Source organism: Choloepus didactylus, chromosome 18, assembly GCF_015220235.1.
Source record: "Choloepus didactylus isolate mChoDid1 chromosome 18, mChoDid1.pri, whole genome shotgun sequence".
NCBI lineage: Eukaryota > Metazoa > Chordata > Mammalia > Pilosa > Megalonychidae > Choloepus > Choloepus didactylus.
This window is the reverse complement of record NC_051324.1, coordinates 75,761,350-75,779,133: the sequence shown is the minus strand read 5'-3', so window position 1 is coordinate 75,779,133 and position 17,784 is coordinate 75,761,350. Positions and strand designations below refer to the sequence as shown.

The 17,784-nt window shown below is 43.8% G+C and overlaps 1 protein-coding gene across 9 annotated transcripts in view; it reads left to right on the top strand.

Annotated features, from left to right (window-relative positions):
• Positions 1 to 17,784, top strand: part of CCDC57 (coiled-coil domain containing 57) — a 155,318-nt gene that overhangs the window by 75,964 nt on the left and 61,570 nt on the right. For all 9 annotated transcript variants that reach the window (XM_037810649.1, XM_037810653.1, XM_037810652.1 and 6 more), the window contains 2 exons: positions 5,565 to 5,787; positions 6,459 to 6,611. In XM_037810649.1, the coding sequence (XP_037666577.1) occupies positions 5,565 to 5,787; positions 6,459 to 6,611 (376 nt within the window). The remainder of the gene's footprint in view (positions 1 to 5,564; positions 5,788 to 6,458; positions 6,612 to 17,784) is intronic.

Sequence of the window (17,784 nt, the reverse complement as noted above, 5' to 3'; positions counted from 1 at the left end):
TTGGTAGAACTGTTTTAGCCTCCTCTCCATGAACATGGAATATCTTTCCACCTATTTAGGTCCTTTTTTGTTTCTTTCAGTGAAGTTTTGTAGCTTTCTTTGTAGAGGTCTTTTACGTCCTTGGTTAAGTTTATTCCTAGGTTCTTGATGTTTTTAGTTGCTATTGTGAATGGAATTTTTTTTTATTGCCTCTTCAGTTAGGTTAAAACTAGTGTATAGGAACATTACTGACTCATGTGCATTAATCTTGTATCCCACCACTCTGCTGAATTTGTTTATTAGCTCAAATAGCTTTGTCGTCAAATTCTCAGGAGTTTCCAAATATAAGATCATATCATCTGCAAATAATGACAGTTTAACTTCTACCTTTCCAATAAGGATACCTTTTCTTTCTTTGTCTTGGCCAATTGCTCTGACTAGCGCTTCTAGCACAATGTTGAATAATAGAGGTGACAGCGGGCACCCTTGTCTCATTACCAATCTTAGGGGGAAGCTTTCAGCCTCCCACCATTGAGTACTAGGCTGGCTGTGGGTGTTTTCATATATGCCCTTTATCATATTGAGGAAGTTTCTTTCAATTCCTACCTTTTAAAGTGTTTTTATCAAAAAGGGATATTGAGTTTTGTCAAATGCTTTTTCAGCTCCTATCAAGATGATCGTTTGATTTTTTCCCTTTCAATTTGTTAACGTGTTGTATTGCATTGGTTGATTTTCTTATGTTGAATGACCTTTGATTACCAGGAAAGAACCCCACTTGTTCATGGTGTATAAGTCTTTTAATGTGCCTTTGGATTCTATTTGAAAGTATTTTGTTTAGAACTTTTGCATCTATATTCATTAGGGAGATGGGCCTATAGTTTTCCTTTTCTGTAGTATTTTTACCTGGTTTTGGTATTATAGTGATATTAGCTTCATAAAATGAGGTAGATAGTGTTCCTTTTTCTTCAATTTTTTGAAAGAGTTTGAGCAGGAATGGTGTCAATTCTTTCTGGAAATTTTGGTAAAATTTCCTGCGACAGCATCTGGCCCTGGGCTTTTATTTGTAGGAAGATTTTTGATGACTGATTGGATCTCTTTGCTTGTGATTGGTTTGTTGAGGTCTTCTTTTCTTCTTGGGTCAGTCTAGGTTGTTCATGTTTTTCTGGGAAATTGTCCATTTCCTCTAAATTGTCTAGCTTGTTGGCATACAGTTATTCATAATATCCTCTTATGGTTTTTTTTTTTTTTTATTCCTTCAAGATCTGTAGTAATTATCCCATTCTCATTTCTGATTCTATTTGGATCTTCTCTCTTTTTGACTTTGTCAGTTTAGCTAAGGGTCTGTCAATCTGTTGATCTTCTCAAAAGAACCAACTTTTGTTGTTATTTATTCTATTGGTTTTTTTGTTCTCCAGCCCATTTAATTCTGCTTAAACTTTATTTCTTTTCTTCTCTTTGCTTTAAGGTTAGCTTGCTGATCATTCTCTAGCTCTTCAGTTGTTCAGCTACATCTTTGGTTTTAGCTGTTTCTTGCTGTTTGATATATATATTTAGAGCTAGAAATTTCCCTTTCAGCACCGCCTTCGCTGCACCCCCCAGGTTTTGATATGTTGTGTTCTCCTTTTCATTCATCTTTAGATACTTACCTATTTCTCTTGCAATTTCTTTGACCCACTGGTTGTTTGGGACTGTGTTGTTTAACCTCCATAGATTTGTGAAAGATCTGGTTCTTTGGTGGTTGGTAATTTCTGGTTGCATTCCAGTATGGTCAGAGATTGTGCTTTGAATAATTTCAATCTTTTAAAATTTATTAAGACTTGTTTTGTGCCCCAGCAGATGATCTATCCTGGAGAACGTTCCATGGGAGCTAGAGAAGAATGTATATCCTGGTACTTTGGGATGTAATGCTCTATATATGTCTGCTAAGTCTAATTCACTTATCATGTTGTTTAGGTTCTCAATTTCCTTATTGGTCCTCTGTCTAGTTGTTCTATCTATAGAAGAGAGTGGCGTATTGAAGTCTCCCACTATTATTGTAGATGTGTCTATCACCACCTTCAGTTTAACCTGTGTTTGTCTCATGTACTTGGGACCTCCTTGATTAGGTGCACAAACATTTATGGTTGTTATTTCATCTTGGTGGATTGATCTTTTTATTAATATATACTGTCTGTCCTTCTTGATGTAATAGCTTTGCATTTAAAGTCTGTTTTTTTCTGTTGTTAGTGTAGCTGTCCCCGCTTTCTTTTGGTTGCTGCTTGTGTAGAATATTTTTTCCAATCTTTCATTTTCAGTCTCTTTGTGTCACAAGGTCTAAGATGAGTCTCACAAACAGCGTATCGATGGGTCATGCTTTTAAATACATTCCACCAGTCTGTATTTTTAATTGGAGAGTTATTACTGGGAATGGACTTCTTAAATCAGTTATCTTATCCTTTGGTTTTTAGTTGTCAGATCTATTTTCCCCTCTCTTTTTTTTTCTTTAAGTTACCCTTACAATACTCTTCAGTTCTGTGCCCTTCTCCAGACATCTCTCTCCTTTTTTTTTTTCTCAGCTGGTAGAGCTCCCTTTTGTATTTCTTGCAGGGCAAGTCTCTTGTTAACAAATTTTCTCAGCATTTGCTTGTCTGTGAAAATTTTAAACTCTCCCTCAATTTTGAAGGAGAGCTGTGCTGGATAAAGAATTCTTGAGTGGCAATTTTTCTTTTTCAGAATGTAAAATATTTCATACCACTGCCTTCTCACCTCCATGCTGCCCGCTGAGCAGTCAGTACTTAGTCTTATGTTGTTTCCCTTGTAGGTGACAAATTGCTTCTCCCTTGCTGCTTTCAGAACTTTCTCCTTCTCTTCAGCATTTGACAGTCTGATCAGTGTATGTCTTGGAGTGGGTTCTTTTGGATTTATTCTATCTGGAATTTGTTGGGCGTCATTGATTTGCATATTTATGTCATTTAGAAGGATTGGGAAGTTTTTCCCAACTGTGTCTTGAAACACTCTTCCTAGCCCTTTTCTCTTCTGGGACCCCAGTGAACCTTCCATGTGTTCACTGCATGTTTTCCATCGTTTCCCTGAGGTCCGTTACAAGTTTTTTTATTTTTTTCACCATTTATTCTTTTGTGTGTTCACTTTCTATTGCGGTGTCTTCTAGTTCACTTATCCTTTCCTCTGTCTCTTCAAATCTGCTATTGTGTGTCTCTGGTATATTTTTAATTTGATCCACAGTGTTTTTTATTTCCATAAGATCTGCTATCTTTAAATTTGCTCGTTCAAATTCTTCTTTATGCTCTCCTAGAGTCTTCTTTTTTATGTAATTTTATTGAGATACATTCACATAACATGCAGTCATTCAAAGTGTACAACCAGCTGTTCACAGTACCATCATAGAGTTGTGCATTCATCACCAGAACCAATCTTTGAACATTTTCATTACTCCAAAAAAAAAATTAAAATTAAAATTAAAAAGAACATCCAAAACATCCCATTCCCCTTCTCCCCCCATTGTTCATTTACTTTTTTTAAAATACAGTTTTATTGAGATATATTCACACACCCTATAGTCATCCACAGTGTACAATCAGTTATTCACAGAACCATCAAACATTTGTGCATTCATCACCAGAATCAATTTTTGAAACTTTTCCTTACTCCAAAATAAAAATAAAAGTGAAAAAGAACACCTAAATCTTTCCGTACCCTCCATTCCCCACCCCTATCTTCATCTAATTTTTGTCACCACTTTTCCACTCATCTGTCCATACACTGGATAGAGGGAATATGAGCTACATGGTTTTCACAATTACACAGTCACACTGTGCAAGACACATTTATACAATCATCTTCAAGAATCAAGGTCACTGGGTTGCAGTTCAACAGGTATTTTCCTCTAGCCATTCCAACACACTAAAGACTAAAAGGAGATATCTATACAGCACATAGGAACACCCTCTACAGTGACGTCTCGACTCCATTTGAAATCTCTCAGCCACTGGAACCTTATTTTATTGTTTCATCTCTCCTCCCCCTTTTGGTCAGGAAGAACCTCTCAAGCCCACAGTGCTGGGTCCAGGCTCGTCTCCAGGAGTCATTGCCTGCATTGCCAGGGGCATTCACACCCCTGGGAGTCATGTCCTACGTAGCCGGGAGGGCAGTGAGTTCACCTGCCAAGTGGGCTTAGAGAGAGGCCACATCTGAGCAACAAAGAGGCTCTCTGGGGGGACTCTTCTAGAGTCTTCTTGATTTCCTGTATGTCATTAGCCATCTCATTTAAATTGTTTTGGAGATTTGTGTGTACTTCTTAATTGCTCCAAATTTTGTGTCTCTTCCAGCTTTTTAATTTGTTTATTTGGCTTGTCCATATCTTCTAGATTCTTCATGTGCTTTTTAATTTTATGATAGTTTGGGGCATTTTCTTGTCTTGATAAGGTTATTTTGGGAAATGCAAGATTATTTGAGCATTTATATATAATTTGGTAAAGCTACAGCTTCCTGGGATGAAGTTTCCCAATCCTATTAGCAGGTAGCACTCCTGAGGCACAGCTCACTGGGGTGCAGTTCCCCTCACCTACAGCAGGTAGCGCTCCTGAGGCACAGCTGCCTGGGATGCAGTTCCCCTAACCTACAGCAGGTGGCGCTCCCGAGGCACAGCTACCTGGGGTGCAGTTCCCCTAACCTACAGCATGTGGGGCTCTCAGGCAGGTCTTCCCTGGACTTCTGGGTGGTGGGTGGAGTCCACACTGGGTAGGAACCAATCAGTGCAGCGGATCTCAGTGGGCCCTGGGGAATCCGGGTCCTGGGGCTGTGGTGTGGGCCCTGGGCAGCGGGCAGGGACCTGCTCAAGGGCACCCGCGGATGGGGCGTGCCTGCTCCCTGCCTGCCCTGCACCCGCGAGCCTCTGGGGTGTGGGAGGGCTCCTGGGGCTTCCCTGTGGCGCCCTCTCCTCTCCCCGCTTCTTGCACCCCCTGGGCTTCCGTGAGGAGAGAGCAGATGCTGCCCCCCGGTTCCCTCACGGGAGCCCCCGGCCATGTGATTGTGCAGGATCACCCCCAGTTAACTGTTAAGCTGGGTGCACGGAGCCGAGAGCCGCTGCCCACTCCCTCGCCTGGTGGGTCCCGCTGCTGCAGCCCTGGGAGGTGGACCGGCCGGAACAAACTCACTTGTCCCTCCAGGCACCGTCTCTCCTGCCCCCCCCCCCCGATGCCCCCATGTCCCCTGCTTGTACTGTGGGGGACACTCTATGGCCAGTTACACTCCAGAACTGCAAGCCTGGGAGTCTTCTGGCCCCTCTCTAGTTTCCACTCTGCCTCCTCATCCAGTCTGCCATCTTCCTGGAAGTCTGTCTTTTCTTTGCATAACCTAAAAGAAAAAAAAAACTTTTCATGCTCCTGTCATGTGTGAGAAACGCTGGCCATCGCACCCCAAGAGGGCGGCTGTAGGACCAGCAGGCAGCATCACTCAGAGAGAAGCAGAGCACGGAGAACAGTGGGTGGAGCTGGGCAGGGGGATGATGAGGCAGCCTTAGACAAGCACGGGAACCATCAATTTCTTTTGTAGTCATCTCCTTTTTTTTTTTTTTTTTTAATTTTCAGACACTTCAAAGACATCACGAAGAAGCAGTAAGTAAAGGGTTTCCATCTAGTGAGATCCAGCGGCTCCAAGAGCAGAACACAAGCTTGCGAAGTGCTGTTGCCCAGATGAGGAAAGAGATGGAAGCCCTTAGCGATCCAGGTCTCCCTTCTGTCCGGCTGGGTGGGGAGACCCCCGATGCCAGGCAGCCTGGTCTGAACGGTGCCGCGGACACGGGGACTCCCGGTGAGCGGCAGGTGGGGGGGGGCAGCAGGGACCCAGGGACAAATCTCTGCTGGGTTCAGAATAAGTTAGTTGCAGAGTCTTATAAGTTAAAATCCCCTGTAATAAATTGTTCCAAATATCACAACTGCTTTCCCTCCAAGGGAGGGGAGTGTCCATCAAGTTTTACATCTAAGATGAAGAACTTTTACTAGTAAAATGGAAAGAAAAAAAGTGAAGAATTCCTCGGTGACATATGTAAAAACCAAAATCTTAGGCTTAGACAAGGGGCCGTGGACACACGGAGCTGTCCCAGGTGGCTGGTGGAGTGCCAGGCCCTTCCCCAGGGGGCGTTGTGTGGCGGCTATGGCAGGCTCAGCACCCCCCATGCCTGGCCCGTGGGGGGACCACGTATGGCTGTGAATGGGGGACACAGGGTCAAGGTGGCCCAGCACTCGAGGTACTAATTGCTCCTCTCTGTGTCTAAAAGCACGTGGGTTGAGGCAGGTTTACGCCTCATCTCAGATAACGTGGAGGCCGAGCTGGTTGCAGGCGTGACGCAGAGAACGTGCTGGCAGGAAGACACGTGTGGGGTGGGGGGTGGGAGGAGGGGTGCCAGCGAGGGGTAACAAGTAGGGAAGTGCAGATGTGGGTGTGTGCGCATGTGTGTATTTACTTTTTTTTTTATTTTACAGATTATGTTTTGGCCCTTGAAGCAGAAATACGAAATCTGAAGCATAAATTTAAAACACTGGAAGGTCAATTAGAAGATGTATTAGCTCCTCCGCAGATGTCCTCGTCTCAAACTGCTCTCCACCCCAACGTGCCGGCCAGGGCTGAGCCCTTTGGTAAGAGGCCTTGTCTCCCTGTGCTGTGATTTCCATCCCAGTAGCGCTGTCTGGTTTTGAACTGAAATATAACTGAGGCAGACATTCCACTGCCCGCATGTGTGCAGCTCATGCGGAAGCAGAAGCCCTCGGAATCCGCCTCTGCCCTGACCTCACGCCACGGGCCTGCTTTCATCTAAGTGGAGGCACACGGCATTTGCGTTCGTGTCGGGCATCCTTTGGGCCACTTGTGTTTTAGTTTGAGAATGCCAGGCTGTTCTCCAAAGCATTTACAGCAATTCACTCTCCTCTTAGCAGCTCATGGCATGGCCAGTCACTCGGCGTCTCTGCCAGCACTTGGTGCCGTCATTGTGGTTTCAGCCATTCCAGTGTGTTGGACATCCTGCTGTGGTTTTAATTTGCTTTTCCCTGTGTATTAGTGACAATGAACATCTTTTTCTATGTTTCTTGGCCTTTTCATACTCTTTTTCCAGTTCATGTCTTTTGCTCGTTTTTCATTTGGTTGTCTTGTCTTTTTCTTATTGGTTGGAAAGATTTGTGCCTATTGTTAGTTGTATGTGTTGCGTGTCTCTTCTCTCATGCCTGGCTGCCTTTCAGTCCTTGGCTGGTGTCTTCTGTGCAGACAGGCTTAATTTTAACATGGATGTGTTGGTCAGTCCTTTATGGTGCTGCTTTTTGTGCCCTGTTTAGGAAATCCTCCCCTACCCCCGAGGCATGACTGTGTTCTGTATGATCTTCTCTGAGCTTTACTGTCTAGTCTTTCACATGCAGGTCTCTGTTCTACCTGGAGGTGACTCTGTGGCCGGAGGCATTTTGTGTCTCACGTGTGGGTACCCAGATGGCCGTGCATCACCTTTGCGGTGTCATTAAAACTCAAGTGTCACACGTGCATGGGTCCTGACTCCATCCTGCCCCAGTGCTGCGGTGTTACACCTGCTGTGGCACCATGATACAGTGACATCTGGGCAAATCCCTCTGCCCTTCCTTTGCTTTGGGAGTTTCCTTGTGACTTTAGAATCAGCCCATCAGCTTACGCAGCTTTGCCCGCTGCAGTTCTGATTAGGATCGTGCGGCGTCTGGGTGAATCTGAATGGAGTCGGCAGCTTGACAGTGTTGCATCTTCCAGTCCATGAACATGATACAGCCCCAACGTGTTCAGGCCACCTGTAATTTTTCTCAAAAATCTTTTCTGTGTTTTTGGTGTAGAGTTCTGACACATCTTTTATTACATTTACTTGTAGGTATTTTATTTATTTTGTTGCTATTAAAGCTATAACTTTTTTCAACAGTTTATTTTTTCTTTGTTGCTGATATAAAAATATATAATTGACTTTCATATCTGAATGGTATATCTGGGAACTTTGCCAAGTCACATTTTTTACAGGATTTATCCATTTACTAATTCACACTTAATAAGAAATGGTAGGATGTGCCACCTTCCATTTATGGATGGCAAGCATGCCGTGCGCTTAGTTCACACTGGGACCTTGTAGATCGGAATACTTTATCCGTACATTCGATTCAGTCTCAAACGTACAGCGAAGTTGCAAGAACAGCACAGAGAACTCTGTCTTCCCTGAGTTGTTTGAGAGTGAGCGGTCCCCTGACGCCCAGCACCTCTTACTGGCAAGGTGCTCTTCCTCCAGAGAAGGATGTTGTCCTCCACGAGCAGGTGCCGCCGCCAGAGCCGTGAGCCAGCGCCGTTGCGGCACCCCACCCCGCCACAGACCTCTGTATTTTGCCAAATGTCCCAGAGACGTCCCTGATGGCAAAAGGGCCTGGTGGGGAGGCACTGGGCGTGTCCCCTCTGGGGAGCACTTCCATCGTCTCCCTGACACTTTGGGCGCAGACCAGCCCCTTCGCAGCCCCCCAGGTGGGGGTTGCCTGGCGTTTCCTCACGATCAGAGCCCGGTGTGCATCCTGCCCATCAGCCGGCAGGGGCTTGGTTTGCCCCAGTTTGGGTGCTGTCGCTCTGATGGTGATTTCGGGGTGTCAGCTGGGCTTCTCCACAGTGACCCTCCCCTCCCCCTTAGTGGTGTCTGTGAGGCGTGACTTTGAGACGGTGTAGTACCCCACGCCTCGTCAAACACATGGGGCCCCCCTTTATTTGTATCGGCAGGACTCACGGGTTCTCATCCTCTTCAGATGATGATGATCTGTCACTGTCACTGTTCTGATGACCAAACAGGCCCCGACATTTCCACTGGGAGCCCCTCCAGCTGGCCCCTGGGTCCTTCGGCTGTGCCCCCACCGTCCTTGGGGCACGCCCTTGCTTTCCGGCCCAACAAGAGGCTCCAGGCTCACCAGGCATGCTCCCTGCCCTCTCGGCCTCTCTCCAGGGAGGCTGGGTGCCTCTCGGTGGCTGATGGCATTTAGGAACCACGGGCTGGGTGCTGGGGGTGGGACCTGTTACTACGGCTGGGGTGCTGGGGATGGAGGTGGGTGCCGTTACTGCCAGGGTGCTGGGTGCTGTCACTGCTGGGGTGCTGGGTGTGGGTGTTGGGTGCTGTCACTGCAGAGTGCTGCCCCTTCTAGTGACCAGTCCCGGGGGTGTGGAGATTGACATGCCATGTCCACCCCTGTGCTCTCCCGTGTCTATGTACTGAAACTGTGTTCCCACCAGCATTGCAGGTTCGTTCTGGTTTTCTCTTTTGTTCGTCGTTTTCACTTCCTTTCCCAATGGTGAGAAGTCCGTCTCCATTATCCTTTAGACATTTTCTTATTTGACCAAGTTCCTGAAGGCCCCTGACCGCTGCCACTGCTGCCCTTCCCCTTCTGGACACCTGTGGCGCCAGACTGGGGCCCCAGCCCCTGCTCCTGCCGCCCTGCACCCACCGAGGCCCCCAGCTGGGCCAGCCCTTGCCACTATCCCTGCAGGCACTAGGGGCTCTGTGGGATCCATGGGTTCGGGGAGGAGAGCAGGGGCTGGGTTGGAGGCCAGGATCTCCAGGGTTCCCCTGGTCCCTGCTGGTGTCCTTCCTGCCCCTAGAGAGAAACTTGGAATGTTCTGCTTTTCAGTTGAACGTTCGCTGGAGGTATTCCTGCAGACACTCTTAATCCGCGTCAGGGCGTTTCTCCCACTGCTAGTCGAGCGCACGGCTTTCCAAAGTCGTGACTGAATGTTGCATTTGTCACACGCTTCTTCCAACAGCCTTGGTGGGGGGTCACATGATTTGTGTGTCCTCTATGCCTTTATTCTTTAAAGTGTTGAGGTGCACTGGCATTTAGAGACCTTTATTTGGAAGGGATTTTAGACTCACATGGAAGTTGCAGACCTAGTCCAGAGCTTGCCATGTCCCTGAACCCAGCCTCCCTCGGCGCCGTCCAGAGCAAGGTGCGCAGCGCGGCCCAGGGGCAGCAGGTGCAGCGCTGGGAACTGAAGTGTGGGCTGTGCTGGGAGCCCCCTGCTTTCAGGTGCCCTGTCTGTCTGTCCTGCTGGGGGCACAGTTCCGTGGAATCCCACCCCCAGGCAGGTTGCTCCCTCCACCAAGCTCCGTCACTGTTGCTGTCGGCTGTCACGTCAACAGTGTTGCATTAGGGAAGCCTCCAGAATGGTCGGCTGCAGGTCAGCTGGCTCGCTCAGCCTCGGCCCTGAGACCCACCCGGACTGCCGGGCTGTCGGCCACCGTGACTTCCCTGTGCCCAGGAGGACCCCGTGCCGTGGCCGCTGCACTTCCCCCCACCTGCAGCAGGCCGTGGGGTGTTTCCAGGTTCACAGAACACAAATGAAGCTGCTACAAACCTGCCCGCACAGGTCTGTCCCTCTCTGGGATAAAATCCCAGAAGCATCCGTGTTGTCACATGTGTCACGACCTCATTCCTTCTTACTGCCCTGTAGTGTGCCATCGTGTGTATATACCACGTTTTGTTTGTCCACTCATCTGTGGAAGGACACTTGGGTTGTTTCCATCTCTTGGCAATTGTGAACAATGTTGCTGTGAGCAGTGATTTGCAGATATCAGTTCATGTCACTGCTTTCACGCCTTCTGGGTATATACCGAGAAGTAAAATCGCTGGATCTTCTAGTTTTCTGAGAAACCACCAAACTGTCTTCCATAGTGACTGTACCATTATAGTCTCACCAGCAGTGAATAAGAGTTCCAATTTCTCCACATCCCCTCCAGCATTTCTAGTTTCCTGTTTGTTTAATGGCAGCCATTCTTGTTGCTGTGAGACGGTATCTCGTTGTGGTTTTGATTGCATTTCCTTAATACCCAGTGAAGATGAACATTTTTTCATGTGTTTTTTTAGCCATTTGTGTTTACTCTTTGGAGAAATGTCTTTTTATATCTTTTGCCCATTTTATTTTTTTATTTTTTTTTATCTTCATTTTATTGATATATTCACATACCACGCAGTCATACAAAACAAATCGTACTTTCGATTGTTCACAGTACCATTACATAGTTGTACATTCATCACCTAAATCAATCCCTGACACCTTCATTACCACACACACAAAAATAACAAGAATAATAATTAGAGTGAAAAAGAGCAATTGAAGTAAGAAAGAACACTGGGTACCTTTGTCTGTTTGTTTCCTTCCCCTATTTTTCTACTCATCCATCCATAAACTAGACAAAGGGGAGTGTGGTCCTTATGGCTTTCCCAATCCCATTGTCACCCCTCATAAGCTACATTTTTATACAACTGTCTTCGAGATTCATGGGTTCTGGGTTGTAGTTTGATAGTTTCAGGTATCCACCACCAGCTACCCCAATTCTTTAGAACCTAAAAAGGGTTGTCTAAAGTGTACGTAAGAGTGCCCACCAAAGTGACCTCTCGGCTCCTTTTGGAATCTCTCTGCCACTGAAGCTTATTTCATCTCCTTTCACATCCCCCTTTTGGTCAAGAAGATGTTTTCCGTCCCACGATGCCAGGTCTACATTCCTCCCCGGGAGTCATATTCCACGTAGCCGGGGAGATTCACTCCCCTGGGTGTCTGATCCCACGTAGGGGGGAGGGCAGTGATTTCACCTTTCAAGTTGGCTTAGCCAGAGAGAGAGGGCCACATCTGAGCAACAAAGAGGCATTCGGGAGGAGGCTCTTAGGCACAACCATAGGGAGGCCTAGCCTCTCCTTTGCAGCAACCGTCTTCCCAAGGGTAAAACCTGTGGTAGAGGGCTCAACCCATCAAACCACCAGTCCCCTATGTCTGTGGTCATGTTAGCAACCATCGAGGTGGGGTAGGCCAATACCCCTGCATTCTCCACAGGCTCCTCAAGGGGGCACTACATCTTTTTTTTTTTTTAACTTTCCCTTCGTTTTTAAATCAACTGTATGAAAAAAAAGTTAAAAAGAAAACAAACATACAATAAAAGAACATTTCAAAGAGACCATAACAAGGGAGTAAGAAAAAGACAACTAACCCAAGATAACTGCTTAACTTCCAACATGTTCCTACTTTACCCCAAGAAAGTTACCTAATATAGCAACATTTCTGTGAACTTGTTCCTACTATATCCATCAGAAATTAACAGACCATAGTCATTCCTGGGCATCCCCAGAACGTTAAATAGCTTATCTGTTCTTCTTGGATTATTGTTCCCCCTTCTTTAATTGCTCTCTATTGCTAGTTCCCCTACATTCTACATTATAAACCATTTGTTTTACATTTTTCAAAGTTCACATTAGTGGTAGCATATAATATTTCTCTTTTTGTGCCTGGCTTATTTCGCTCAGCATTATGTCTTCAAGGTTCATCCATGTTGTCATGTTTCACGAGATCCTGCCTTCTTACTGCCGCGTAGTATTCCATCGTGTGTATATACCACATTTTATTTATCCGCTCATCTGTTGAAGGACATTTGGGTTGTTTCCATCTCTTGCAATTGTGAATAATGCTGCTATGAACATTGGCATGCAGATATCTGTTCATGTCACTGCTTTCCGATCTTCCGGGTATATACCGAGAAGTGCAATCGCTGGATCGAACGGTAACTCTATATCTAGTTTTCTAAGGAACTGCCAGACTGACTTCCAGAGTGGCTGAACCATTATACAGTCCCACCAACAACGAATAAGAGTTCCAATTTCTCCACATCCCCTCCAGCATTTGTAGTTTCCTGTTTGTTTAATGGCAGCCATTCTAATCGGTGTGAGATGGTATCTCATTGTGATCTTAATTTGCATCTCTCTAATAGCTAGTGAAGCTGAACATTTTTTCATGTGTTTCTTGCCCATTTGTATTTCCTCTTCAGAGAACTGTCTTTTCATATCTTTTGCCCATTTTATAATTGGGCTGTCTGTACTATTGTCATTGAGTTGTAGGATTTCTTTATATATGCAAGATATCAGTCTTTTGTCAGATACATGGTTTCCAAAAATTTTTTCCCATTGAGTTGGCTGCCTCTTTACCTTTTTGAGAAATTCCTTTGAGGTGCAGAAACTTCTAAGCTTGAGGAGTTCCCATTTATCTATTTTTTCTTTTGTTGCTTGTGCTTTGGGTGTAAAGTCTAGGAAGTGGCCGCCTAATACAAGGTCTTGAAGATGTTTTCCTACATTATCTTCTAGGAGTTTTATGGTACTTTCTTTTATATTGAGATCTTTGGTCCATTTTGAGTTAATTTTTGTGTAGGGGGTGAGGTAGGGGTCCTCTTTCATTCTTTTGGATATGGATATCCAACTCTCCCAGCCCCATTTGTTGAAAAGACCATTATGACTCAGTTCAGTGACTTTGGGGGCCTTATCAAAGATCAGTCGGCCGTAGATCTTAGGGTCTATCTCTGAATTCTCAATTCGATTCCATTGATCTATGTCTATCTTTGTGTCAGTACCATGCTGTTTTGGCAACTGTGGCTTTATAATAAGCTTCAAAGTCAGGGAGTGTAAGTCCTCCCACTTCGTTTTTCTTTTTTAGGGTGTCTTTAGCAATTCGAGGCATCTTCCCTTTCCAAATAAATTTGATAACTAGCTTTTCCAAGTCTGCAAAGTAGGTTGTTGGAATTTTGATTGGGATTGCATTGAATCTGTAGATGAGTTTGGGTAGAATTGACATCTTAATGACATTTAGTCTTCCTATCCATGAACATGGAATATTTTTCCATCTTTTAAGGTCCCCTTCTATTTCTTTTAGTAGAGTTATGTAGTTTTCTTTGTATAGGTCTTTTACATCTTTGGTTAAGTTTATTCCTAGGTACTTGATTTTTTTAGTTGCTGTTGAAAATGGTATCTTTTTCTTGAGTGTCTCTTCAGTTTGTTCATTTCTAGCATATAGAAACATTACTGACTTATGTGCATTAATCTTGTATCCCGCTACTTTGCTAAATTTGTTTATTAGCTCTAGTAGCTGTATCGTCGATTTCTCAGGGTTTTCTAGATATAAGATCATATCATCTGCAAACAATGACAGTTTTACTTCTTCTTTTCCAATTTGGATGCCTTTTATTTCTTTGTCTTGCTGGATTGCCCTGGCTAGCACTTCCAGCACAATGTTGAATAACAGTGGTGACAGCGGGCATCCTTGTCTTGTTCCTGATCTTAGAGGGAAGGCTTTCAGTCTCTCACCATTGAGTACTATGCTGACTGTGGGTTTTTCATATATGCTCTTTATCGTGTTGAGGAAGTTTCCTTCAATTCCTACCTTTTGAAGTGTTTTTATCAAAAACGGATGTTGGATTTTGTCAAATGCTTTTTCAGCATCTATTGAGATGATCATTTGATTTTTCCCTTTTGACTTGTTAATGTGTTGTAATACATTGATTGATTTTCTTATGTTGAACCATCCTTGCATGCCTGGAATGAACCCCACTTGGTCATGGTGTATGATTTTTTTAATGTGTCTTTGGATTCGATTTGCAAGTATTTTGTTGAGGATTTTTGCATCTATATTCATTAGGGAGATTGGCAGGTAGTTTTCCTTTTTTGTAGAATCTTTGCCTGGTTTTGGTATTAGATTGATGTTAGCTTCATAAAATGAGTTAGGCAGTGTTCCATTTTCTTCAATGTTTTGAAAGAGTTTAAGTAAGACTGGTGTCAGTTATTTCTGGAAAGTTTGGTAGAATTCCCCTGTGAAGCCATCTGGCCCTGGGCATTTATTTGTGGGAAGATTTTTGATGACTGATTGGATCTCTTTGCTTGTGATGGGTTGGTTGAGGTCTTCTATTTCTTCTCTGGTCAGTCTAGGTTGTTCATATGTTTCCAGGAAATTGTCCATTTCTTCTATATTATCCAGTTTGTTGCCATACAGTTGTTCATAATATCCTCTTATAATTTTTTTAATTTCTTCAGGATCTGCAGTTATGTCACCTTTTTCATTCATTATTTTGTTTATATCGGTCTTCTCTCTTTTGAATTTTGTCAGTCTAGCTAGGGGCTTGTCAATCTTGTTGATCTTCTCAAAGAACCAACTTTTGGTGATATTTATCCTCTCTATTGTTTTTTTGTTCTCTATGTCATTTATTTCTGCTTTAATCCTTGCTATTTCTTTTCTTCTACTTGGTTTAGGATTGGTTTGCTGTTCATTTTCTAGCTTCTTCAGTTGATCCATTAGTTCTTTGATTTTGGCTCTTTCTTCCTTTTGAATATATGCGTTTAGTGCTATAAATTTCCCCCTTAGCACAGCTTTTGCTGCATCCCATAGGTTTTGGTATGTTGTGTTCTCATTTTCATTCGTCTCTATATATTTAGCAATTTCTCTTACTATTTCTTCTTTAACCCACTGATTGTTTAGGAGTGTGTTGTTTAACCTCCAGGTATTCGAGAATTTTCTAAGTCTCTGATGGTTATTGACTTCTAATTGTATTCCATTGTGGTCAGAGAATGTGCTTTGAATAATTTCAATCTTTTTAAATTTATTGAGGCTTGTTTTATGTCCCAGCATATGATCTATTCTGGAGAAAGTTCCATGAGCACTAGAAAAGTATGTGTATCCTGGTGATTTGGGATGTAATGTCCTGTATATGTCTGTTAATTCTAATTCATTTATCAGATTCTTTAGGTTTTCAATTTCCTTATTGGTCTTCTGTCTGGTTGATCTATCTATAGGAGAGAGTGATGTGTTGAAGTCTCCCACAATTATTGTGGAAACATCAATTGCTTCCTTTAGTTTTGCCAGTGTTTCTCTCATGTATTTCGTGGCACCTTGATTGGGTGCATAGACATTTACGATTGTTATTTCTTCTTGTTGAATTGCCCCTTTTATTAGTATGTAGTGGCCTTCTTTGTCTCTCAAAACATCCCTGCATTTAAAGTCTATTTTATCTGAGATTAATATTGCTACACCTGCTTTCTTTTGGCTGTAGCTTGCATGAAATATTTTTTTCCATCCTTTCACTTTCAGTTTCTTTGTGTCCCTGTGTCTAAGATGAGTCTCTTGTATGCAACATATTGATGGTTCATTTTTTTTGATCCATTCTGCGAATCTATATCTTTTAATTGGGGAGTTTAATCCATTTACATTCAACGTTATAACCGTGAAGGCATTTCTTGAATCAGCCATCTTATCCTTTGGTTTATGTTTGTCATATTTTTCCCCTCTCTCTATTAATATCCTTTATTGTACCCATAACGAATCTCTTTAGTACTGAACCTTTCTCCAAGTCTCTCTGTCCTTTCTTTGTTTCTCTGTCTGTAGGGCTCCCTTTAGTATCTCCAGTAGGGCAGGTCTCTTGTTAGCAAATTCTCTCAGCATTTGTTTGTCTGTGAAAAATTTAAGCTCTCCCTCAAATTTGAAGGAGAGCTTTGCTGGATAAAGTATTCTTGGCTGGAAATTTTTCTCACTCAGAATTTTAAATATATCGTGCCACTGCCTTCTTGCCTCCATGGTGGCTGCTGAGTAGTCACTGCTTAGTCTTATGCTGTTTCCTTTGTATGTGGTGAATTGCTTTTCTCTTGCTGCTTTCAGAACTTGCTCCTTCTCTTCCGTGTTTGACAGTGTGATCAGAATATGTCTCGGAGTGGGTTTATTTGGATTTATTCTATTTGGAGTTCGCTGAGCATTTATGATTTGTGTATTTATGTTGTTTAGAAGATTTGGGAAGTTTTCTCCAACAATTTCTTTGAATACTCTTCCTAGACCTTTACCCTTTTCTTCCCCTTCTGGAACACCAATGAGTCTTATATTCGGATGTTTCATATTATCTATCATATCCCTGAGGTCCATTTCGATTTTTTCAATTTTTTTCCCCATTCTTTCTTTTATGCTTTCATTTTCCATTCTGTCATCTTCCAAGTCATTGATTTGTTGTTCAACTTCCTCTGGTCTTGTACTATGAGTGTCCAGAATCTTTTTAATTTGGTCAACAGTTTCTTTAATTTCCATAAGATCATCCATTTTTTTATTTAGTCTTGCAATGCCTTCTTTGTGCTCTTCTAGGGTCTTCTTGATATCCTTTGTATCCCGTAGTATTGTCTCATTGTTCATCTTTAGTTCTTTGAGTAGCTGCTGTAGGTGCTGTGTCTCTTCTGATCTTTTGATTTGGGTGCTTGGGCTTGGGTTATCCATATCGTCTGGTTTTTTCATATGCTTTATAATTTTCTGTTGTTTTTGGCCTCTTGGCATTTGCTGAACTTGATAGGGTTCTTTTAGGATTTGTAGACCAATTGAAGTCCTTCTCTCTAATTTATCAGATCTACAGCTTCGTGGAGTACACTTTCTCTAACTAACCAGCAGGTGGTGTCCACGAGCCACCTGTTCTCCACAAGCCAGTTCTCCCCTGCTTAGCCTTTTTGGTGAGTGGGGGAGTGAGTCTTGTGGGGTCCAATTGGTGTACCAAGCTTGCGTGTGTAGTTGGTGTTGCCTGCCCTGTATATATGGGGCGTGTTTCTGGGCAGTCAGGGAGGGGGGGTGGCTCTAACAATCAAATCTCCCTGGTGATCCTAGAGTTTTAAAGCTGCTGCAATAGTCTAATCCTTCAGTTCAGTCCTGCCACAGTTTGTCTCTGCCACTGACCCACAAGTACTTGGTATTGGCGTATGGCTCCTGAGACTTGCAAGTGGGTCCCTCTTCCAGGCCGTGCACCCCCTGGTCCTCTTTTGAGGGATGACTGTGCTATGTCACACGTGAGTGCCATCCTGCCAGGGTGGTTCTTGGCTTCAGGGCTGTGTAGGGAGGCTCCCAGTCTGCTGAAATGATGGCTGAATGGGGCTTTGTTAATTCACACTGCTCCACCTTCCCAGCTCTGGGACAATCAGCTGAGGTTGCAGGGAAGGCTAATGTCCACGCCCAGTTTTG